The 25,776-nt window shown below is 42.0% G+C and overlaps 1 protein-coding gene across 1 annotated transcript in view; it reads right to left on the bottom strand.

The window, feature by feature from the left end:
- The window catches only part of ADAM12 (ADAM metallopeptidase domain 12), a 187,251-nt gene that overhangs the window by 129,345 nt on the left and 32,130 nt on the right, over positions 1-25,776 (bottom strand). The window contains exon 3 of the mRNA XM_062635218.1: positions 7,855-7,928. Within this exon, the coding sequence (XP_062491202.1) occupies positions 7,855-7,928 (74 nt within the window). The remainder of the gene's footprint in view (positions 1-7,854; positions 7,929-25,776) is intronic.

Here is a 25,776-nt window from a genome sequence, read left to right as displayed (position 1 = left end):
CCCGACTGAGATTTTTAAAGGAAACTAAGGTATGAGCTCTCCACGAGAACAGGATGACTAATTTCTCTTCAGCCCCTTCAAAAAATTCCTGCACTCAGTTCTACATAAACGTTTGTTCTTTTAAGGCTACAGGAATACCAAACCGTGTCCCAGGACCTTGATACACAAATCACTTGGGGCAGAGTGTGGGGAGAAGGCAAAAAAGTCTCCTTGGACCTTCATGTATCTAAACTCCATGACCACAGCACAGCAAAGCTGCCAAACCTTTAAGATTTAACCATGACTGTGACAATATTGTTAGCGCTTGCGTTTGGGTTTCTTTTCCTTTCAAATTAGAGCAGAAAAGCTTGAGGATATGAATCTTAAGTATCACAACAAAACAGAAGGTTAAAAAGAACCTCAAATACTTGCACCTTGCTGCTTCTTTTTCACTGTTGTGATTTTTTTCCACTATGCACTGACATGGAAATGTGTTGACAGGACATGGTTGTTCTCCTCCTGCTGTTATCTCCCTTCTGTTACATCCACCACCCAGCTACAATCCTAGGAATGCAAGCTCGGAGATGGGATGATGATTACCTGAATGGGCCACGATACATATAGCTGCCAATAGCAGCAGCAATCTCACATATAGATAGTCCACTGTATAAAAATACATGTGTTTTAGGAGAACAATACGGTGGACTTCCTCCTCACAGATGTGTAATTGTGCTTTGGGGATGCACGTGCTGTGCCCAGCCCCCATGCCTGGCGGGGATGCTGTTGATCAGGTTCCCAGACAAGGATTATGAGCAGAACTGAACTGCTCCTTTGGAATACTTCATTTCCACGTGCAACATAAAATAATGGAGAATTCATCTGAGGAACTGTACTGCAGTGTACTTGGTATTTACTAACCCTCTAAAAATAAACACATGAACCAGTGAACACGGTAAGCAAATTAAATGGCTGGCATCTTTCCCTATAGAATTCCATGAAGGCAACAATGTCCTTCTTCCTGCAAAGCCTTCAGGAGGTCCTGAGATCCGAGGAACCGAGTGTGTGCCAGCAAAATGGCACTAGATGGAGAAAGACTAATTCTAGAGGTGCTGGATGCACTGTCACCTATCTGTTCTTATTCAAAGACACTGGACTCCTGGGACTGAGCATCAAAGGAAGAATATCTAATAGAAAATTCATGAAAAGCAGGTTCATAGAATCATAGACTCATAGAACAGTTAGGTTTGGAAAGGACCTTAAGATCATCAAGTTCCAACCCCCCTGCCATGGGCAGGGACACCTCACACTAAACCACGGCACCCAAGGCTCTGTCCAACCTGGTCTTGAACACCGCCAGGGATGGAGCATTCACAACCTCCCTGGGCAACCCATTCCAGTGCCTCACCACCCTCACAGGAAAGAATTTCCTCCTTAGATCCAATCTAAACTTCCCCTGTTTAAGTTTTAACCCGTTACCCCTTGTCCTATCACTACAGTCCCTAATGAAGAGTCCCTCCCCAGCATCCCTATAGGCCCCCTTCAGATACTGGAAGGCTGCTCTGAGGTCTCCACACAGCTTCTCTTCTCCAGGCTGAACAGCCCCAACTTCCTCAGCCTGCCTTCATACAGGAGGTGCTCCAGTCCCTGATCATCCTCGTGGCCTCCCCTGGACTTGTTCCAACAGTTCCATGTCCTTTTTATGTTGAGGACACCAGAACTGCACACAATGCTCCAGGCGAGGTCTCACAAGAGCAGAGCCTTGTTCAGCCTCAATTTTGACTTGAAAACTCATTTACTCACTCTACCTGTGTTTCTGAAGCCAGAAAACAATAGTCACCAATGTTTCTGGAAAGCAGGAGAATCTTCTTGCGTTTGGCTTTGGGCACCTTTACATGTATTGTGAACAGAAGACCAAACACCCCAGGTAATGATGGGGCATGGGATAACGCAAGGCAAAGCTCAGTACTTCCTCTTCCATGTAACACTGCTGCACCACATGGGCTGGCACAGGACTACCAGTGGGAGATTCCAAGGTTTCCAGAAAGTTGCTTTTCTCTCCTGTCTCTCCCCTAATTATTCATTTGGCAGTCCCAGATGATGGCATGTTGCTTGTGTGTTCAGTATCACTGCGATCATGCTGATCCCAGCCTGCCTGAAGGAGAGGGGAACACAGAATCCTACTGGCTTCTGAGAGCCAGCCCTCCTCCCCGACCTCTCAGCTGAGCAGTGAAATGCTGGAAACCTCACATTCTGCAGTACGAAGGGAGATTAAACACAGTCCTGCAAATAGAATACCCTTCTGCTGTAGGATATGATGTAGAGAGCAAAGTCTAAAGCAGGCACTTCTTTATTTATTGCACCAGCAAGTATATTTCTCTCTCCATTATTGTTATGTATTTAATCGGAAGACACAGCTTGAGGGGTTGCTGTGACTGACAGACACTGAGCAAGCAAAACCTTGTGTTAACTTGGTTCAAAGCTGTCAACTGATGCAGCTCTGGAAACTACTATTCTCAGCAAAACATTTGTGCAGAGAAAACAGTACCTGTCCTACCCATCAGACTAGTTTGTTTTTATATGTAGGAATTAAGTTTGTAGTTCTGCACTACACAGGCACGGACACCTTCCACTGGAGCAGCTTGCTCCAAGCCCCTGTGTCCAACCTGGCCTTGAACACTGCCAGGGATGGGGCAGCCACAGCTTCTCTGGGCACCCTGTGCCCCTGCCTCAGCACCTTCATACTGAAGAATAGGACACAGTCCTCTCTTCTCTCCAGGGGAGCTGGCACACAACATTTGCCTTACTGTTTTATGGGCATGGGAAGAGAAGAAGCTTGACCAAATTAAAGCTGATGACATTCAGCCACAAGAAGGTCTCCAGAATACAAATCCCAGTCTTTTTTATCCTTTCCACTTCCAGCATATTATGTCAGCATGTATACATCTCCTCTTATTGCTCCTTTCTTTTTTTGTTTTCCATTTACATAAGGAGAGGAAAACCGATCAAGAAAGCAGCAGTTTTTTATCCTGGTGGAGCTGATCCTGTTCACTCCAACACACAGCTCCAAAATGGCACAGCCAAATGTAGCCCCAGCCGCACAACCTCAGTTACCATTGCTAATACCATCCTATGCTAATACTCAATTACAGAACAAATCTTGGTACCCCAATGCCCACACTAAATTTGCCATCCTTATACCACAAAACCATAGCAAATGCCAGTACCCTTACAGCCATGTGTTAATACCACGTTACTGGAGCTGTGGTAGCTGAATCTTCACATTTCGGTGCGGTTTAGACCATTTGTTGCTATTACAGAAGGGAAAAAGTGCTACTTCCATTAAAGTGGAACTTTTACTTCAATTAAAGTGAAATCCCAACTGTCAGCTCATGCTGAAACGTTGCAGTACAGCTGCCAGCTCCAGCATTCACAGATAAAACACTCTGGGGTCACGGCTTTTTGGCTAACTTACAGCACACAATTATAATAGCAAACATATTCTGACAGGTCCCGTTCCTCTATTTGGTATTTGTGTGCTTAGATTTGTTTCCTTGAGCTGTATTTCAAACCATTGATTGTGTATAAGCACGTCAATTCATTAACAAATTTTGTCAGCTATTTTCTTTGGCACTGGCAATGGGTTGTTTCCCTGTTTCCCTGCTAAATTAATGCAGCTAGAATGTCACTTGCACACCAATCACTGCTCCTATTCAGGAAGGTCAGGCAGCAAAGAAGAGAAAACTACTTCTTTTCTTTTAACCAAGAAAGAATACAAAAGATTTCTGAACACCAAAGCCTCACTGGAACAGGGCGAATTAGCACTATGCATGAAGACACTTATAGCTTGCCTTTCAGGCCCAGGGAATGCTGCTGGAAACTGGAATGCTTCCTGGAGTTAAGCTTGCAAAGTGCCCTTCAATACCGGACCATGACATCCCAATACATCCCTGGTACTGAGTCTCCATGTAGAAGTAGTAACCATGCAAGGGGGCCAGTCAAGAGATGCTCTGAACTTCTGGAGATCTCTGGGATACTAGGGGATTTAAAGGAAAAGATGGAGACTTACACCATGTATGGCCTGGGGTGGATTTTGCTTCCTGCTAAGATAGAAGAATTTTTACTGAGGGAATAAAAGGCAGCGACCCAATCTCATATATTCCCCTTTTTATATTGCTTTGTTAAAGGTCGTGCTATAAACCTGACAAGAAAGAGCACAAAGTAATGGGGAAATGAACAGTGAACTCTAGTTCTCTAAAACACTTGAGATTGTCCGTTCCATTTCCATGCTGCCCTGGACCAATGGCGGGGTCAGCCACAATCGCACTGATGGCACCCTTACTGCTCCCTTTGCAAAGCTGGTCAGCAAAGTCCCACCAGAAGGAAACTGTCCAGGACACACCTGAGATGTTGCCAATGCCAATGCCCTTAGGGCAAAGCCATCCTACCTCTATACACGCCTTCACCTGCTCTCAACTTATCTCCTCTTTTTATCTCTATCTGCCACAGACTCTGGTATAAACAGGAGTCAGCACAGCAAAAGCTCTCTAACGTCTGTTCAAAGTTATATTTCTTTGACATTCATAATTATAACCTTTGTCAGCAAATCAGTTAAGCATGAAATTAACTTTGAAAATCATTCCACTGGCTTTACCTGGCTTACTCATATGTTTAAAGTTAACTGAACACTTCAGGACTTCACTGTACACAGACCTATTTCTGACAGAGCGTAAAATGCTTCCAGTTGCAGAAAAATGGCCAGTAGTCACATACCGTTCCCCTCTCCAACTCAGATGTAATCTTGAAGGGGTTTTCTGTCATTTACACAATAGTAAGCCTACTTTCCTGCAAGACCCACATGCTGCAATCAACTTGAAGTCATTTCTACATGCATACATTAATGTCCCTTGCCCAACAGAAGTGCCTCGGCTGTATTGATGTAACGCACACCAGTACGGTCAGCTGCTCGGAAGAGCGGTTTACTCTTCAGCTGATGGATGATTTGCTGGTTCTGGAAAGCTCTCCATGTGACAAGTGTTTCTAAAACATTTAAGGTACTACAGAGTGTAAGGTTCTTGAGAGTGCAATCGTATTTTGCACCTAAATCATAGTAAGAAATGTGCTTGCAACAGAAGCTCCCTGGCAGGTTTTCTACAATTGACAAATTGAGTTCATGGCAAATAACTTTGGTTTTGCAATAACAAATGTGCAACGCCTGAAAATTAATCACTAGAGCATTTAATGAACATGCACAAAAGTAATCCTAACAGCTGGAAACCATAGAACAGACTTTAAACCCTAAGCTGTGAAGTTAGGTACCAGCAACTCTTCCAGAACTAACTTACAATATCTTGCCCAGTACATGTGAACACATCTTGCTGAGTCTAAATATCAGAAAACACCAAACTGACATTAAATAGTTCCATAGATAACAGATGGTTTAACACACCACTCCCCACTTGGGGCTGCCTAATGCATCTGAATCACGTTTCGAAATACAACTCAAAGTTTGGAAAATCTCTAAGGTTTTCAAGAAATGGAGTTTAATGTCAAGACTACTCAAAGCAGCTGTTTCTACTAACCATGGAAAATCACATCCAGTTTTTTTATGCATGACCCAATACAGAAATTATGTATTTTAGGGGTCCTACCTACCTCCACCCCCATCATTCTCCAAGGAATAACATGTTTGACATGAAATTACAGTACAATAACAGCACACTTATCAGGGCTTCATGTGTGTTGTCACTTATTACTCAAGAAAAGATGTTTGGGTTTAGCACTTCTGCCTGAAGCATGCCAATTTAATGGTTACTCCAACGCTCAGCATCGATGCTTTTGAGATATTTGAGTTGCATGTTTCATGCCAACATCAGGAAGATGGAGCAGGCTGGAGACAGGGTCTGTATGTACATCTGCTGGTCCTCACTAGGACTTGTTGCGTGGAAGGACTGCTCCCTTTTCCAGATATCTGATGTCCTTTTCATCCTCTGGAGACTGGACCTTAGACCCAATCTATCCTGCTGCCACCCACTGTTATTCCCCATCCTCTGCTCTGCAGAAATCCATTCTCTCTTCTCACCTGGGCATTCTTTTTCACTATTACTTAGAAGCTCCTGCTAAGAAGAGGAACCTCATGTTGTTAACACCATACACAGCTCTTCTAGAATGTGAATCTTCAGGTGGACACCCTGACACAGAGATAGGTAAACTAAAAAATAATAACTGATAAATACCATTTTTTTCTCAACATCTCCAAATCTGATTAGTCAGACAGATGTCCACTGAGTTAATGTATTGTACTTCCATGTCCTGCTTCTAAAAAAGGTGGAGATTGCATCTTACTGTTTTCTAAATGTGCCTTTATTACAGGTGCAAGAGAGCTGGGTATGTTCAGCACAGCCTGTATTAGCAGTTTTATGCTCTTTTAATCGCTGACATGGAATGTAAATAGTTTCCTCAATTGCTGCATACTTCCCATTCCTGAAGCAAGGCACACCCTTTGACAAAGATTAAGGGAATATAAAGTTAAATCCCCGTTTACTAAAGGAATTAAATACCCCTCTCATTACTGAAACAAAGCAACCTATGCATGGGGGATCTATACACCCTTCAAGAATAGGAAATGAACAACTAAGGAGCATTAAAGATAATGTAAAGAAAACTGAAGATTTGAGCCTGATGATGAATAATAAACTGAACTGGACTTTATCACAGCTGGGTAACGTTGGGGTTCATCCAAATAACTGGAAATAAAAAGAACTTTGAGTTGTTTTATTACAGAGGCCTAAAGAGGTGCCCCACACAATTGCATTGAAGTTGTCCATGTGAGGCAGCATGTACTCGGCCTCCCTCGGACAGTTGATTTCACGTGCACATTCCTTCCTGTTAACTTACAAAGCTGCAGCACTTACGTCTATGGTCTCTCTATTACAGTAAAAAAATCTCTCCGCTGCTTTGATTTCACAGCAGGGAAACCTACAGAGCACAAAGATCCTGGCTGACATTCATAACGTTTTCTCTGAGTTGATCCTTGCTTTTCCTTTGACAAGCACCATGTACTTGTCCTGGCCTGGTTTCCCACAATATATTCTTGAGATGCTCTTAGAGGAAAAGCAGTTTGAGAAGGCAGATTAAGACTTAGATGACTTTGGCTCTATTTGTCAGGTACTTCCAGAGAAGTGACTTCATTTCTGTATGGTTTTGTAGCCCTCTGAAGGGTTTCTGCCTGTGGGACCACCTCTGCATCAGCCCCTGGTATCCCCCTCTGAAAGCTGACGGACATAGGTGGGAGTTGTGAAGAGCACATGGAAGAAGATGCAATAGCTATAGCCCACAGCTGGTTCAGGCTCAGCTTTGGTTATGGGTGCTGTGAACAGCACAACCATCCCTTAACCACCCCTTTGCCAGCAAACCCAGAGAGCTCCTGTTTAAAAGGTTAAACCCAAATGCTTGACTTGTCTTTCCTGAGCAGACATCAATGGCCGCATATGGAGGCAACCATAGTCAAAGGCAGTACTAGGAGGGATAAGTCCACCAAGGAAAACTTCCAAAGACTGTAGGATTTTCCTCATTACTGTAAATAAAAGTGCTTACCAAAGTAAAGGAGAACAAATCCAAATCAAATAAAAGTAATGATCAACAAGAAACACCAAGAGGCAACATGTCCATTTTCAGTCCCACATAAACGCAGACGACCACAGAGATTCTTGCCCTATAAACAGTGTGCAAATATGCACTGGAGCAGAGCTCACTGTTAGGGCTCTGTTCCATGAGTAACAAACTTCCCCCCAGGTTATTTTCAAACCATCAATTTTAAATTACAACCCTTCTCTGAGAGCCTCCAGTACAAAGTGAACATGCAACAAGGGTACTTACTCATTCCTCTCCAGATTGATGACTAGATGTTTGCTTTCGGCTTGTATTACAAACTGCAGCAGTGCTGGGTGATTCTGAAAAAGGAAAACAGAGTTGCTTGAGGCCAAACCCAGAGCCTGTCATCTTGCACCCAAGATGCTGGGTACACATTGTTGGCAGGAGCAAGCAGGTACAAAGAGAAGATTTTGTGGCATCACAGCTCTTTAGCCACCGCTTTCAGCAAAGCTACATTAAACACAAATATAAAACCTTATTGATTCTCAGTCTTCCTCTTCAATTTATATTAAGTGAGCTACAGGTGTTCAGGTCTGGGCTTCTCATGACCATTTTCAGCTTAAGATATCCATGTTCAAAGCTAATCCCTGCTGCATCAAGGGCAGGCTTGTAGTACTGTGATCACGGTCAGCAGGGTGGCTACAGCAGAAACACTTTTTCCCTTAAGGCTGAGCATGCTAAATATTTGCATGTAGAACTAAGACCATCATACAAACTAAATGTAAATTACAAGTACACTGAACTGTTCCCTATAAGCAGCTAAATATTTTATTATATATTTTAATTTTTTCAAAAGGTATGATAAAGTTTTAGCTTAAAATAACAGAATTGGCGTCGGAGGAATTAGAAATAAGGTCAACAGTATGATCAACTATCTCCATGAGAACAATAGGCAAAGTATTTGCATGTATAGAAGTATTTAAGAGAATTTTCTAAACAAGACATCAATAGCAAAGCACACAGAAATCCCAGTTGCACGACAGCACGGAGCAAGGATCAGGACATCTGGGTTGCATTTTCAGCACCATCATGACTGCATGTGATCTTCATATTGCTGTTCCCCTGATTATAGAAGAAGTTCTTTTCCATCTCAAGCATCTGCAGGTAAATCCACTAATTTTTTGGAAGCTGTGGAAGAGCAGCAGAAAGGTCTGGGATCCTGGCAGTGTTCAAGGTCAGGTTGGACACAGGGGCTTGGAGCAAGCTGCTCTAGTGGAAGGTGTCCCTGCCCGCGGCAGGGGTTGGAGCTGGATGAGTTTTAAGGTCCCTTCCAACACATTCTATGATTCTGTGATCCACTCGCCCTCAGAGGCAGAAGGGAGTGGAGGCTCCAACACTTGTTTGGAGAAAGGGGCAGTGCACCTACACAGGCTCTTAAAACTCTGCTTCAAAGAAGAAAGCACAGTTTACAAGTTACCCTTACTCCAAAAGGCTGAACTCATATATTTTTAAGACTGTTTACACTTAACTTACATTTCATTAAACAAACTTACTGGATTGCGAGACACTATTTCCTTGTTTTGAAATTCCAACAGTAGCTCAGTTGTTCCTCTTCACATGCAATGCGTTCTCCTCAAGATTTATGTCAGCCAATTGCAGATCTGAAGCAGGACCATTTTCGGGTTATAGCATTTAACTGGTTTATTGAGAAACTCGTCTGAATATGTGATTGCTACAGCGGTGCCTTGCTGGAGCCCCGGCTGCGTGACAGTCGGAGCACCCCGCCCATGCAGTGCAATGGGTTTTAAATGATACGGAAAAACGGAGATATTTATTAAAAAGTGAACTTAAGAGAGGGCTGTCGTAGACTAAACAAAACAGTGATTTTGCTATAATGAAGAAAAAGAGCTGACGGCTCCCCAGTGCTCTCGGGTATGATTAAGCACAGATTGTGACTGAGGCACTATTGCCTTCTTCTAAGTGTCCTGCCCCACTGCTTGTGCAAATTAAAAGGTATTTTCATCCTCTTCATGCACAATAGCAACACTATTGAAATTCTGCATCTATGTGCACTCTGCAGGAACTAGATCCCACCAGAATGGCAAATAAACGCTTCAGACTATCCTTGGCATTTGGCAAACACATGGGAGTTATTTATTGACATGAATATTTAGAAGCAGTGTTGATTACCACTGTAATATTAGTGCACTGGTTCCAAACCCCATAAGATACACATACTATAGAGTTTTGAGAGACTAAAATACAATTAATTACAATAGAACACAGTAAATAATTAAGATATTGCAGTAGCGCTAATGGATTCTTTTCAGCTAAAGGGCCTCTGTTAATATGTAAATGATAACTGTGTTTATTCATGAGTTCACAGTGGTACTTATTTGATAGGCAATTGATGTCAGTAAATCGTAAGTTAAAAAAGCAGCTGCAGGATAAAACAGGCTTCTACAAGACAAAACCATCTCCCAGAGAATTCCCGAAGCTGAAACTTCTTAGTATGGAGCACAGGAATGTCCCCAGTTAGGATGCTGGGCTGCTTTGCATGAGACCCAGGTTCAGATTCTTGCTTTACCATAGATTTGTCTTTCAGACAAACGGCTCATTTCCTTGTTTGCCTTCTGGGAAGAGATGAAACAACACTTTTTCTTATTCTGACTGGCAGCCATAAGCACAAATACAGTAAAAATTACAGGTGGTATGGTGATTTGAAACATGTAAGCAAGCACTTAACATGATACATTTCTAATGTGAAAGAAACATATCATTCAGAAAGGGCATTTTAGGTTTGATTTTGCGGTGGGTTTTTTCTTCCTTGTTTAGTGTGCACGCTTGTGAAATGAACCCAGATCTTTTACTTTAGTTTTGTTGCAGTGGTGGTAGAGTGTCCATCAAAAGTATTTGCACAGTTCTGCTACAAGATCTTCGAAGCTCATTTGGAATCTCATGAAGCACCAGAACACTCTCCCCTTACAATCAATATCATCAAAACTATGAATACAGATACTAGGTTGCTGCTTTGTGTTTTCCATTCTGAATAATTGAGAAAGCACACTGGGAGGGCACAAACTCATCTGCTCAGCTTCAGAAAGAACCACTTGTTATAAGGCTTTCTTAAGAACCCCAGAAAATAATTTCCATGCTGATACCATGGCTTATTCTCACATGATCCCTTTAAAATTATCAAATATGAATGTAAAGTGAACATTGTGAGAGCAGCAGTATTTAAAACATGGGGTTGGAACTGGATGATCTTAAGGTCCTTTCCAACCCTAACTATTCCATGATTCTATAATGAATAATTTCATATGGTTCTATCTTTTCTCCGCAGATTTATGCTTTCTAGTTCTTTCTACACTTAAACTACAGTTTGCTGCTTTCTTTCTGGCAGTGTTTTTTGTGGCATAAGAGAAGTTTTCATCAATGCACACAAATTATTCCCTGATGTCCTAAGAGGCAGAACTGACTTGAGGATGATTGAAGTAGCACCCTCCTTAACATTCCCCTCTTAGTTAGGGGTTTACTTATGAAATCTACATCAAATGGTATCACCAGAAAAGGAAAAGCCTTTTCCCCATTAACTTGTTCCTTGCTCATTTGGTTGCTGAGGGATGTTGGTTTGAATTGGGATCTTAAGTGAAATTTCATCTTCTGAAGGAAATTAGTGAAACAGTAAGTTAAGGCCAAGGGAGAATTCTCTCTGATGAAGCAGATAGAGACAATGAATAAAGCACTATTTGAACAATGGGAAGCTGGTGACAGTATAGCTGTTTCTGGGTCAGAGAAGTTCTCTTGCTTTCTTACAGTGGAATTAAAATCACTATACACTAGTAAAAATTAGTTGAGCTAGGACATGGTTTTTAAAGTAGTTAATTGTTTCATTAAACTAGTTTAAAATGAAATTAAAGTTACAATTAAAGGACAACCAACTGGTGGAAGGTATCCCTGCCTGTTGCAGGGGGTTGGAACTGGATGAGCTTGAAGATCCAACCCGACCTATTCTAAGATTCTAGGTTTTTTCCCTTTTAACTGACATTGATCTCCAGCCCTTCATATGCAAAGAGAAAAAAAAGGATGGTTAGAGGATTCCCCTGTGAACCTGGAGATCTAGTTGGGAACCTGCTTCTACCATGGACCTGTGTCTTGGCTGGAACGACTGCATTTCATTGTGGAAACAGCAAAACCCTCCCACTGAGCTAACCTTTTATACCTCAACGCTTTCTGGGCTTCACTTACCCTTTCCATCCGTTTACTCCAACTTGTGTCTGCAAAGAGAACATGGCAAAAGGTTCCATTCTCCTGTCTATAGCTGTGTAAACTGTTTTAAAGGCATGCTTCCCAAACACAGAGGTGAGGAAATAGGCACCTTCCTTCTGGTAAAGGCATCAAGGCAATACAAGAGCAGTGGCTAAAAAATAGCAATAACACTTTTCTCTTTTAGTGCTCATGTATTATCACAACACCATGAATACAAATCTTCAGTAGCAGATTTTGAACTTCTCATACTTTCAAGTGTCTACTTTATAGTAATAATGATAAGATAGCCTAAAAAAATACCCCAACCACAAAACCAGTTTTTATGCCTGAAATACTAGTAGCTTTCCATGTGGAGTAGATTTGTGCCCCTTGGTGGGATGCCCATTCTGGAGTTTGGATACAAAGAAGGTGTCACTGAGCATACTTTCCTGCACAGTAATCTAGGAAAAACTCTTAATCATTGCTGGATCATCTTTTCCTTTTGGCTGTGGAGCTGGCATGCACTGTGATAGCACTGCAGTGCTGTGAGCTTTTCCCTTGATACTCACTGTTGAGATTGGGATAGAATAGTTTAAGTCATTTCTTATTAGATTTGAAGAGATAGAAAACTGATGGAGTGGACAGTCCTAATCCATGTATCTTTGCAACTTTCTTTCTAAAGAATAAAGGATTTTCTTGGATTAAGATACATGGGTTAGACTAGCACATACAACTTTAAATTAAAACACATTCTAGCAATTACATAATAGAAAGAAAATGACATATCTATAGACAAAGGAAAGGGTATAAATAACCTCAAAAGAGCAGCATTTGGAAAGAGAAATGCATTTTCTGCCATATCAGATGTCCAAATCCAGTACCTGAGAGTAGAGATCGGCACAAGAAATAAAACCAAAAGGGATGATTTTGCTTCTCTGGTTTCAAAGTTTTAAATTATAACTTAGCACGGTAGACTGAAATAGGCAGGTCTGTTTAATCCAACAAAGTGGTTTCCAGTCCCTCCAGAGCTGCTATTAACTTTGCTCAAGCCAGCGTTGCAATAGGGTCAACTTTGCTTGGGCAGACAATTTGACCTACAGCCACACGCCAGGCAGCAGTTTACATGAACTGTCCCAGCTGCTCAGTGCTAAGACATTCCTAGTCTGAAACGGGTCAAAACTGGCAAAATGGTAAGGAAAAAAGGTAATTATAAGGAGAACTAAGGACTGCAATAAGTTGTATGCAACAAGGCTCCTGACATTCAACATGGAGAAAAAGAGAAATGCAGCAAAACATTATAGCTGTCACATTTAATAGCTGCCTGGGCTTTAGTTTAAAGTAATAGAAATCACATTGTTAGTGACAAGCACAGGAGAAGAGATGCTGGAAACCACTCCAGCCTTGCACAAAGCTTGTCATCGCTGTATCTGACCACAGCAACAAAGCACAGTTTTCCCACAGGATGCATAAAGAACAGAGATGCAAGAGATGAGCGTCATCTATTTTGACCAGCTACTGCAAAGCCAGCCTGACTCAGATACGTATCTGGTCGTGGATGGTAGCTTAACACAGTGTTATACAAGGCAGTTGGATGCAGAAGCAAATTAATGTTTGTTCATGAAAACAGCAAGAGGAACAGGGAAAAGAAATCTTAATGTGGAGAAACCAGAATATGTTTCTGAGCCATCAGCATGTATTTAGAATGGAATTAAATCCCATAGCTCCTTCATGCAGAAATTACCTACTCACAACTGGCCAAAGACAAGCAACAAAGACCGGTGCTTTTCAGTTACTTGGTTTCCCCCAGCATTAACACACATCAAACCAGTCTTGACGATGTGATAGCCAAAGTACTCTATCAGGGGATAATTTGGGAGTGTTTTTTTAATCCAGAGTCTTAAACTGTGCAAAAAGCACCAACAGTTACCCTAAGGATCAGACCTTATTTACTTGCTCCTCTATGCTCTTGAAAACAGAAATTCCAACGCAAAGAAAGTGAGGGTCATAAGTTTATGTTATCTCTTAAGCATAAATCTGGAAACAAAGGACTTCTGAGGTGTATCAGATAGCTACATTGCACATAAATCTAGATGCTTTTTCTTGTCTCTGAAGAGCTTACATCAGGAATTAGAAATTGCGTAAGTGAGAAAAGAGATAATTTCTCTGCTGTTTTCTGCTATTTATAGGAAATACCTTTACCTCCCTCCGTATTTGTCACACAATGATGCTCTGTGTTAGTGCCTTCACAAGCTAAAAGGTATATTTACAAGAATGAGATCTTTGGGCTGAAATTAGTCCTCTAGTATCACTAATACACAGAGGGAAAAGCTGGGAAATCTATAAGAAATAAAGCCACCTAGGGAATCTTACCATGATAACTTGAATTCAATCCAACAAATACAAGCTGTCTACAAAGTATATATATTTAAGACAATTGCAATCAGCAGCAACTATTATAAATGGCGTACATTGCTTTTAAATCAATACGTATTTCTTCCTTTTCTTTTGGCTTTAGTTTAGAAGGAAACCCAAGAGGCTATGTTCCGTGCAAACACCTCCAAACAAAAGTGATGTTTCATGCAGACATGAAAAGTATAAACATTTAATTCATACTGTTTTTCAAGTTCCTGAGGGCAGTGGATTCAGCTGTGCTTTCCTTACTGTCAAAGGACAAGCATGTATCCCCTTGGCTGTATATAATGAGTAGCAACGAAGAGAACAGGGTGTTTTGCACTTGGGTTTTTTTCTAATGGCATAGCAAAGAATCACAACCCCTTAACAAATTGGCTCAGCCACTCCAATAACGTAAGAAACCAAAGAACTTCCACGTTTGCTCCCAACTTTCAAATAAAGGGATTCTTTGAGAAACAAAACGATCATACTCCCTCTTTCTGACTGTACAAATAGACGCAGGATTCTTCTATGTGGAAGGCATAGTTTCCAATTTGAATTTCTTTTTCTTCTTCTTTTTCTTTCCTCCTCGTATAGTAAGTCAATCTACTGCTTGGAGGTAGCCAGGCTTTTCCACCCTCTTCTTTTCCTGCTTCCTGCCAATCAGCTATTTGTAACCTGCTACCCACCACATGACACAGCAGAAACCATCACACATGAGGTCCTAAAACAGGACAGGGTAACAGCAGCAGCAATTCTGCCCTTTCTCTTGCAGGAATAGGAAACCCCATCCTGGAGCAACATCCATAAAATAGGAGCAGTGGGACACCCTTGGGAATAACCAAAATTTACCAGACTTCATAAGTTAAAAAAGAATTTCAATTAGAATGAAAAGAAACACCCCAAATACTTGGGCTGCTTCTATAGCACCGGCAGTCCCAGCCTCTGGCCATCAGAGCTGTTATCTGGCAACACCTCCCGAAGCTCCTGCGAATCAAAGGGCTGTTTAAGTTAACAGTTCCTTGCTCCTTATTGTTGTCCCAGCATCCCTACCCAGAGTTAAAAATCCAAGCATATAACACTCAAGAAAGAGGAAACCGAGAAGTTAATTGTGCCAGACCAAAAATCAATAAAACTACACAGCTCTAGCACACAGTTTCCTGGTTTCCATGCAGAAAGAAAAAGCTAATGACTACTCTGGGAAAGGGAAAGCATGCTTACAATTTAGCTGCATCCTTTTTGTGAGGTATTCCCAATTTCCATGTTCAAAATGTCATAGCATTATGGATCAAATATTTCAGGAGCAAATCCAAGAGAAGTCTGATGCTTTTAAAGCAAACTGCATCTTCTGAGGCCGAGTTGTTATGCTATGAATTTCTCTGGTGCCAGCAAAAGGTTGGACATGGAAGCTGAATTCAACATTAACACCCTATTTTCATTATCAGGCACTGAAGCTGCACTAAACCATATTTATGTGCGCTTGGCTAGCTGAACAGGGACGAACAGAAAGTTCACAACTTTATACATTAAAAACAGGAAAGTAAAATGTGCTTTTCCTTTCTTTTTAATTAAATCTCAGCAGTGCAAATTGGGCAGCTCTGGGTTTTAAAGCAGCTATCCAATTATCTGCTGAACTATATTGGTTAAAAATAGGTCAGAAATCAATACACCCCTGTCAGGACACACTTTGAAACAAAAATCTCTCAAAAGATTCCTAAAAACAAGTTCAGAGAACAAACAGGAATGAGTTATGAGAAAGGGGACGGGTGTTGCCAACACTTTGAAAAAGCCAGTTGGGAGCAAGCTCCGCTATCCTCCTTTTCAGGATGTGGTTTAGGAGAAAGATGCATGCTGTAACACAAACCAGCCAATGCAAGGTATTGAAGCCCTTCCTGTATCTTTGCAAGCAGGATGGATGCAAACCAACATAAACCAGCATTCAGTGTGTATTTATTACACTTCTCTGCGTGCCTGATGACCTGCAAGGAGTCTGCTCTGCATCTGGGAGAGGGTGATTCGTTAGACTCATGAATCACAAAGGAAGGAAGAAAGGAAAATGCAGCAACATATGGTTTTGACTGAATGGAAATGACTGCACCAAACTGTGAACTCAATTCTGTATTAAGAACAACTAATAAAAATAATGAAAAATACACAATGCTTTTATCCAGCTCTCATTTGAGATGCTCCAAGGGCTGGAGCAGCTCTGCTCCGGGACCAGGCTGAGAGAGCTGGGCTGGGGCAGCCTGGAGAAGAGAAGGCTCCTGAAGGGGAGACCTGAGAGCAGCTCCAGTGCCTAAAGGGGCTGCAGGAAACCTGGAGAGGGGCTTGGGACAAGGGCCTGTAGGGCCAGGCCAAGGGGAATGGCTTTAACCTGCCCGAGGGGAGACTGAGATGAGCTCTTAGGCAGAAGCTCTTCCCTGTGAGGGTGCTGAGGCGCTGGCACAGGGTGCCCAGAGAAGCTGTGGCTGCCCCATCCCTGGCAGTGTTCAAGGCCAGGTTGGACACAGGGGCTTGGAGCAAGCTGCTCTAGTGGAAGGTGTCCCTGCCCGTGGCAGGGGTTGGGACTGGATGAGCTTTAAGGACCCTTCCAACACAAACGATTCCAGGAGTATATGATTTATTGGGATGTATCCAAAACAGACCCCTGTTCAAGGTGCTGCCCACCATCACTTTGAAGGACTATCTCCTCAAAGCTATCTAAGGTCACCATATTTTGCCATTCAGATACTGACCCAGCTCCATGGAGCACAAGACTTTCCACTCGGAGCATCAGTACAAAGGGTAGGCCCTCAGCTTGGAAGCAGCTCAAAAGCAATGGTTCTTTTTAATCTGAGCCTGATGGAAGGGTGTGTAGTTTGCTATCACAACCCATTCCCAAAAAAATCTGGAAAGACCATGCCCTGCCTGTCCTCTGACACACTGGGACCTCACCAGAGAGGTTGGGCAGGAAGTTGATTGCACCAATGAAGATTTTAGCTTTTTGGAAGACCTGGAAATATAAAGGTCTTTTGAATAATAAAAACCAAAAACAAGAGTCTGGTTAAAAAAATTAATCACCCCCTATATTGTTTTTCCTTATTGCATTACCCCCAAAGGTTAAAACAGAAGTACTCAACCCTGTGATCCCTGAGGGAGTGCCTACATGACTTTATAGACAGAAAAAGCAACTAAAAACCACGCAGCCTTTGAGGTGCAAGAAGCACGTGGCAGCTCATCCTTGTACCTGTTGCACTCTCAGGTCTGCTCATGGTAGCCTTTTACTACCACCTCTGGATAATGATGGTCACTGTTAGAGGGATGAATAACACCTGAAAAGTTCAGCCCCAACATCAGCAATTTTTCCTTCGCTCAAGAACGGACTAAAACCTGGCACAGGGATGAAATAACCTGGAAGTTGCTCAAAGTAAACCCGTAGTCATTATACAGTATTTACACTGCACGTATGAATCACAACTGTTCATTTTGCTATCAAACAGATGGGAGCAAAAAAGTACCTTATTGTTGGAATAGATTATGTGCTGCTTAAACAATGCTTCGTGGAAGGCTGTGCAAAGAAAACAAACATGTCTGTTCTGTAGTAAATTGTTACAAAACAAAATTTAATAGAGCTGGCAGCTAGGAAGCAATTGCAGCGGGGTTGGGTAGTCTTAGTTAGTGAACAGAACTCTTTGCAGATGGTCCTTTGCAATCTGGGTAATTATAATGTGAATGAACAGCTGTTGATATCTGCCAATTTAAAACGTACATGAACCTCTTTGAGGCCTATCCCATGTAAATTTAGTAGACCCCGTTACAACTAGGCATAGCTTTGAAAGGAAAGTTCCTCCTCTTTGTAAGGACAATAAACCTCCTTTTGTAACCTCCTTTTACAGGAGGTTTGGTTACATCATCATGTTCTTCCAAGGTACTCAAACACTCAAGGTCAAGCATGGACTGCGTCAAAGACTGTACTTCAATTAGCTACCCACTGCCATTATGCTTTATGCACCTTACTCCTTTTGTCCTGCCTTACTTTCAGCAAGCATTCCCATCTAATAGCTCTACATTTTACCACCCACACATCCACTGTGTTTTAACAGAGCTGAACAGCAAACCTGACCCTCTTCAGAAACGTCTCTCTGTCTATGCACTATATTATTGCAGCATACAATTGTGGGGAGCCCACAGCGTGCTGTGCACTGTGGGGGAGAAGAATTATGATGATAATTACTTCTAAATGGAAATGATAAGAAATAGCAGGTCCTCCAGATCGTATCTCCACAGTGGGAGTTGTCTGGCACAATGAGGGGGTCACAAGCAGATGAGCTCTGTGTATTGTGCACAGGAACTGTAATGCACCGTGTATTTGTGTATGCTGGGGAAGCAGCAGATCAAGAGAACTGTGATTCAGGACCGATAGCAAATTAAGTCCATTATGCACCATGCCCATTACAGGCATCATCTGAGCCACCTGCCTGCTTTTCACATCCCTTCAGTGTCACCTGCATCCCCAAACCGCCTTGCAGCTGAGACAGACCCAGGATGGAAGTTCCTGTAGGTCCATATAGAAAGGTTACAAAGGCATTTCAGAGCAAAACCCAAAACAGTAGCCAGCCCCAATATTTCCATGGTTCAGCTAACCAACGCGGAAAGAAACAACAGAAAATACAGTAGTGTCCACTGGGAAGCAAGCCGAGATGGCCACCCATTTCACTGAACTGAAAGTCAACTCAGAATGCTTCAAGAAAGCCCATAAATTATTCTATCACAGAAAGACCATTTCAGACGCTTTTTGTTTCCCGTCAATACAAATCTGGCTGGGTTCAGTAAGTTATATTAAATGCACATGTATCTCCTTCAAGCCACATTTCATGTTCTCCAAACATCTTCCTCTAAATTAGATCCTTTCATATTCCTTGAAAAGCTTCATTCTTAATTAGGAAAGAGTTCTGATTTTCCATTTTCATTAATTCATTTGATTTCAGGATTCTGAAGGCAGAGCAATCGCAACTAAATGAAGCTTATTGAAAGGCAAGAAGATACAATCAGTTTCAGACAATGAGAAATTTAAGGATTTTATTTTAATGCAAGGGTAGGTCTAAATGTCCTGGCTAAACTGAATCCTTGACATTGCAACAATCTCCAGAGAAGCAATGATATATGTTTTGCTTCTCTGAATGAACTTGGAGGGTTGGCTGGATTAATGCTTAAATCACTTAATTATTTGGCTTAATTCACAGGCTGTTCTTCACTTTCAGATCTCTCCCGCTCCCCTCCAATCACACCACTCCACTGCATCAGGTCTGTGCCAAGATCTCTGAGCTCAGCCTTTGTTCCCTCTAAACATCTTTTCATATTATGTGGCTCAGATTAAATCTTCTTCTCTAATTTGTTATTGCAATCACAGATATGCTTCTGGATTCAAGTCCCCTTTTGCATCGCAAAGACTTGAACGCAAACCAGAAGCGAGGAGTCAGTATTTAATTTCCACTCTTTCAAACTGTAATTTCTCTTTGATGATCTTCTGAAGATATTAATATTTATGAAACTAATGGAAGGGGCAGTTTCACCCCACTCTTGGGCTACTTGGGATAACTTTCCAAAGCTTTACTTCCAAGACACATGAATCATTTTTGCATCCTGGAATGTGCCCTAAAAGAAAGGGAGAGATGAAGATTTCCTACTAAAGCAAAAGATACTGCAAACCCGTGGGCAGCATCTCACATTCTTCAGCTTAATTAGACTTTCTTGACAGACACCCCACCTATCCATTTACATTCTTGTAGAAAATAAATGACACATAGGAGTGCAGAAAGCTTATCTAAGAGCAATCCCTCAAATGAAAAACATATGTTGTATTCTGAATGATACCCAGAGGTTTAAAGTATTAATGACCAGCATATTTCTTGCCTCAAAGGCAAAGACAAAACACAGATGAAAATGCCATTGCCATTAATATATATGCAAAAACCTGCAAACAGAATGTACCTTTTATTTATAAAATGCATTCCCAAGGACACTTAATGAGATTACAGAAGGCCAATATGCATCTAAGTCCTCCTGTAGATAATTTGCTTAAGGATTTTCAATTGCTGAGCATAGGCAAAATCTGTTCCTTTTCTTATTACCCATAGGTTCAATAAGAGTAAAATGACATTTCTCAAACAAGATCTCTCGTGACATATTAGATAAACTTGTGGATGCAAAAAATAACCCTGTAGGGAGGTTATATAAATTGATATTTAAACTCAACAAAGATCTACTTTGCACTAAGTCATCTAGAAATAGCACACCCTTTCTCCATCGAAGGGCATGAGGTAAATAACTGAGGAGGAGGTAAAAACAGATAATCAATTATTTCACTTGGCTTCAGGGTTAGTGCTGAAATTTTCAGCCCCTTAGAGGAAAAAAAAACAACCAAAACCAAAAATCAATATAGCACAGCATTTTGAGGTAACACAGAGAGAAGCATCTCAAAGGCATTTGTAACATGTGATAAGAGTATAAAGAAAAGTCTGCTGTCACCTTCAGCTGCTCCACCACGCAGTGTAAATGAACAAAAATACTCTTGCTTTGTGGCTGAACTGGCTGCACAGGGTTAGAGAACACTAAAAAAGGGAATTCTGCAGGAGGCTCATAAAACATTTCAATTACCCAACCTCAGTCTCATGGACCAAGGCAGCAGGACAGAACGAGACAGTAGTTTTGGGTCAGCCAGTGGATGCTGCAGTCACCCATAGGGAATGTGGGGAAATGGACTTGACAGTAGCTCTGGAATAATGGAAGAAAGCAGGAGTCACTCCTGCAGCTAAAAGATGAGGAGCAAGTAGAGTTATATGCTGTAAACTCTATTTTAATTGTTCTTTATGTGATTGGACCTCTTTCCAAAACCTGCCTGTGCAAAACCCTACCAAAGCATTCCATCATGGAAGAAGACTGTCTATTCATCTTTCTGGACAGCTTTTCATTGCCTCGATGCTAACGATTCATTCAAGTATGTATTTACAATGTTTCCTCCTCTTTTTGCCACTCAATTATTCATATGATTCCTGCTCTGCTTTTGCTTGCCTTCCCCAAGATCAGAAGCCAGTGAATTAGCACAGGTAAGAGATGATAACAAAGGTCATCTGAGCCAGTCTATTTGATGCAGGTTTGCCCAAGCACAGTAAAACTCTGACAACACGTTGATTTAAATGTTGGTGAGGGTCTGAAACTTTCTGCTTCTTAATTCATTTTCAGAGATTTCTCCCTCAACCCCCTCTCAGGATTAAACCCCAATGGAAATTTAAACACAGCAGTGTCCCTGGTGATGGGCTATGATACACAGAGCATTTGCGTATTCGCACTAGATGGATTGTGTGCCATATGCTGCTGAATTTCCATCGGCTTTGGAGATTTATTGTCTTCCGAGGGAAAATTCTCACTTTCAGACACAGAGGATCCTTCCTTTTAGTCCCAGAACTACAAACCAACTACCCTTTGTAGGAGGGAAAAATAAAGGGAAAGATAAAATGAAAGCAGGAAAATCCTATTTTCCATCTTAGCCTCGGGAAGAGTTAGCAACCACAAGAGATGTATTAGTGAGGGGCACTGAGTGAAAAGATCTGTTGAGCACCTGACAATGTCTAACAATAGGCCAACTGCAGCATTATCTGCCCCAAACACACCACGATCTGCATCCCATCGACTTCCTTCACAGCTACTGACACAAAACTGCAGGAAAGATACTGGAAGGGAAAGAAAAAGCCCCTCACAACCAGCTCTGGACTGAGCACGTTTTCATTCAGATGATCCTTCAAAACATATCCACCCCCCCAACTCCAACAACCCCAAACTCATCACTATGTCTCTGTTCACTGGTAATTAAAAAGAAGACAGCTCTGCAACACAGCCCATGTGATCCACCAAGACTTTACAACCCCAGCGTCCCAGAATGTGTTTTGAATTACTTTGTGCTTATTGTAAACAGTTGGAATTGTCATCTCAGGATTTGGTCTATTTATGATCCACTGCAGCTAAATCCTCTCCTCCCTTCCCCCTTCCTGAAAACCTTTTGAAGCTTTGATGCCTCTCAGAGTAACAGATGACACAGATACGAGTCCACTGCTGCCACCCAAACATTGCTTACTGCATTATACTCCCAGAAAGCCACTGAAGGGCCTCTGGTGAAGCCTGATTATTTCTGTGTCACAAGCTCTCCATAAAATCCAGAATCATATACAAAAAGAGACTGCACCCAGATCTCGAAAGATTAATTTCTCCCTGCAAGCTTTGCTTACAATATTTTATAGCATATACTCTGGAAAGAGGCAATAAGGAAAGTGCTACTACAGGACACAGTCAGCAGTTCACATGGACACCTATTTTTTCAAGACCTGTCTCAACAGAATGGTTTATACATCACTTCTTGAACCTACAAAACTCCTCAAAGGAAGGATTTCCTCTGGCTGTCTACTACCATTTGCTAAACTACCATGGAAGGTCATAAAGCCTCTATTGCTGCTGTAACCAAGTGCCTCTTGAGGCAGAGATCGTAGAATCCTGGAATGGTTTGGGTTGGACCATAAAGCTCACCCAGTTCCAACCCCTGCCACGGGCAGGGACACCTTCCACTAGAGCAGCTTGCTCCAAGCCCCTGTGTCCAACCTGGCCTTGAACACTGCCAGGGATGGGGCAGCCACAGCTTCTCTGGGCACCCTGTGCCAGCGCCTCAGCACCCTCCCAGGGAAGAGCTTCTGCCTAAGAGCTCATCTCAGTCTCCCCTCGGGCAGGTTAAAGCCATTCCCCCTGGCCTGTCCCCACAGGCCCTTGTCCCAAGCCCCTCTCCAGGTTTCTTGTCAGCCTCCACTATCTCGATTTACAGATGAGCAACTACAGCATGGAGAAGCTGATCGATTTGTCCATGATTACATGGGAAATCTGCAGCACAACACAAAATTTCCTAAGTCCTTTCAGAGCTGTTAAGTACTTCCTCTCTACACCAAAACTCTTCAGGTAATAAATACCCCAACCTCCATTGCATCCAGAACCACCTTTGTGATTTCACTGTCCATCCTTGAATTAAACATTTAAAAGAACAAACAGAAGGCTCAACTTTTGCTAGGGCATTTTCTCTTTGCCCAGTTGAGATAGGATTATAGTTAGTGCTTTAGTTGCCTATGTTCTATTTAGGGTTTGGCTCTAAGTTTTGTAAAGCTGACACTTAGAAGAGAAAGAAAAGCTACGGGGCAGCAAAGTCTTCATCCCAGCAAAGAAACAGAAGTGCTCCCTATGAAGTTTTAGGTAGTTAAAAACTCAGAAAAAGAAATCTTATTCCTTGAAACGTAGAGATGGCAAATACTTGCAAAGCAAGTTTTATAAAGTAGAAAGAATAGCCTCCACATCAAGTCATAGAAAAAGCAGTGTACAGGACCTCAGATGCTCCTGCTCCATGTCAGGATCAGTTATATCTCTCTCATTAGCATCTGTTTCTCTGTTTTTTCAGAATATCAAGTGCACTCAGAGACTTCAAAGCTTCCCTTCTTCACCATATGCATGTAAATACATCCTTTTCTCATTATCTTCATTACTGAGCTCTTACTTGTGCCTGGTAAGGCCATTCTTCTTGTCCCTGCTTGACAGGGAGCATATCTAAGTGACACAGAAACTAATTACTCCCTCTTACTTCCCTGCAGCCATTTACCTACTGGAAGATTTATCATGCCTCTTCCTCAACAGTCCTGGTCCTTTGTCCTCACCATGGGCTGTAGCTTCAGACCTCAAAACATTCCCTGCATTCCCTACTATATTCTCCCCAGGTGTCTTAGCCCTCTCATTTATTTTAATGGCTGTTCTCCTTCCCAGTAATTATTCAATGAGGATCTGGTGTGAAACACATAGTCTCCAGGGCTGCAGTCTCCTTTGAGATTCAACATCCCAGTGGTCTGACCCGCAGCTTCTCATCTATACTCACATCTATACTCCAACCACTAGGTTGTAAATGAACAGGTTTGCACCTCACTGATGCTCTGGAGCCATTCAGTGCTGTTCCCCCCCCTTTTCCAGAAAACAAGAAGTCCAACATTAAATGGAGGTTGTGGTGGTTTAACCCCCACCAAAAGCAATGTACCATGCAGCCACACACTGATTTTCCCTTTCCTCTCAGTGGATGAGGAAGAGAGGTAGAAAAAGGTAAAACCTATGAGTTGAGGCAGGAACAGTTTAATAATGAAAATTAAAATATAATTATAGCAGTAATAATAGGGAAGAGAGAGGAATAAAATCCAATAAACACAAGTGATGTAGCTGATACCCACTGGTACCCAGCCCTGTCCTCACCAGCAATCGGTCCCTCCCAGGTAACTCCCCCCAGTTTATATACTACACATGATGCTGTATGGTATGGAATATGTCTTTGGCTAGTTTGGGTCAGGTGTCCTGTTTCTGCTCCCTCGTGGCTTCTTTTGCCCCTCCTCTACTGAGCATGAGACTGAAAAGTGCTTTATCAAGGTCAGCAGTATTGAGCACCAACTAAAACATGTGTCTTAGCAGCATTACTCTCAGACTAAAGCCAAGCACAGCACTGCACCAGCTACTAGGATGAATATTAACTCTGTCCCAGCTGAAACAAGACAGAGACAAGCACTTAAACTTCTGAATGATGACTCCTTTACAGCTCCTAAAAAAAACCCAAACCAACAGCAAAAATCCCCCCAAAACGTAATGCTGCACCTTGTTGTATATTTAAATTAAATTCAACAACATGAGTTTGTGAAACTTTGCCTGCTAAAACATGACATTATTCACCAGACTTCTGCTTTTTGTACTCCTGAGTCATATAAGGTAGCAGAATGCATAGAGGAAGGCTTCTGGAAAGGTTCATTATTCTCTCTATAAATAGCAAGCGTTTGCCAGATATGGGTACCCCTCCGTGGTATCTCAGTGTCAGTGAACACTATGTTTAGAGCAGGACTTGGAAGCATAGGAGCAAGCCAGCATCTTCTAGCACATTTAAAAGTATATATATATATATATATATATATATAGTCCTTCTGGAACTTGTCATCCACGCTCATCAACATATAAATAGAGAAGGGCTCTGCAGGGGTTCCTCCTACTGTGCTCGCTTCCTGAGATGATGAGGGAAGGAGCCTTTTAGAGCCTTATCACAAAGCTTGAATGAGAAGTCTTGTTTAGCAGAAGAATGAAGAGTTTCAGAGAAGAGCTGAGATGGACACTCATTGAGATGTGCAAGAAAATGACATTCCAGGACTGAATGCATTGCTTACACTTGGAGAAAGAATTAGGAAGAGCACAGATGCCATGTGTGTGCTTGTCCTCTGAGGGATTCCTGAGCAACTGACTCTGAACTGCCTCAGCTGAGGGATGCTGCACTAATCCCTCAGACAACAGTTGCTTGCTTTTACATAGAGACTGCTTTTAAAGAAGCCTAAATTTCAAGATACATTTGATAAAGAAAGTACATCAACTGTGTCCCCCCCCCATCTAAATCAAATTCTAGTTTGCAAATCAAACCCCACAGATCAAAATTCACCTTGCACATACAAACTTTACCTTAGGCTAAATACATGGGACAAGTTATTTTCT

This window comes from Pezoporus occidentalis, unplaced genomic scaffold (assembly GCF_034315485.1).
Source record: "Pezoporus occidentalis ecotype Australia unplaced genomic scaffold, CSIRO_AGI_Poc_V1 ctg45, whole genome shotgun sequence".
In the NCBI taxonomy this organism is placed as follows: domain Eukaryota; kingdom Metazoa; phylum Chordata; class Aves; order Psittaciformes; family Psittacidae; genus Pezoporus; species Pezoporus occidentalis.
This window is presented reverse-complemented; position numbering and strand designations above follow the sequence as displayed.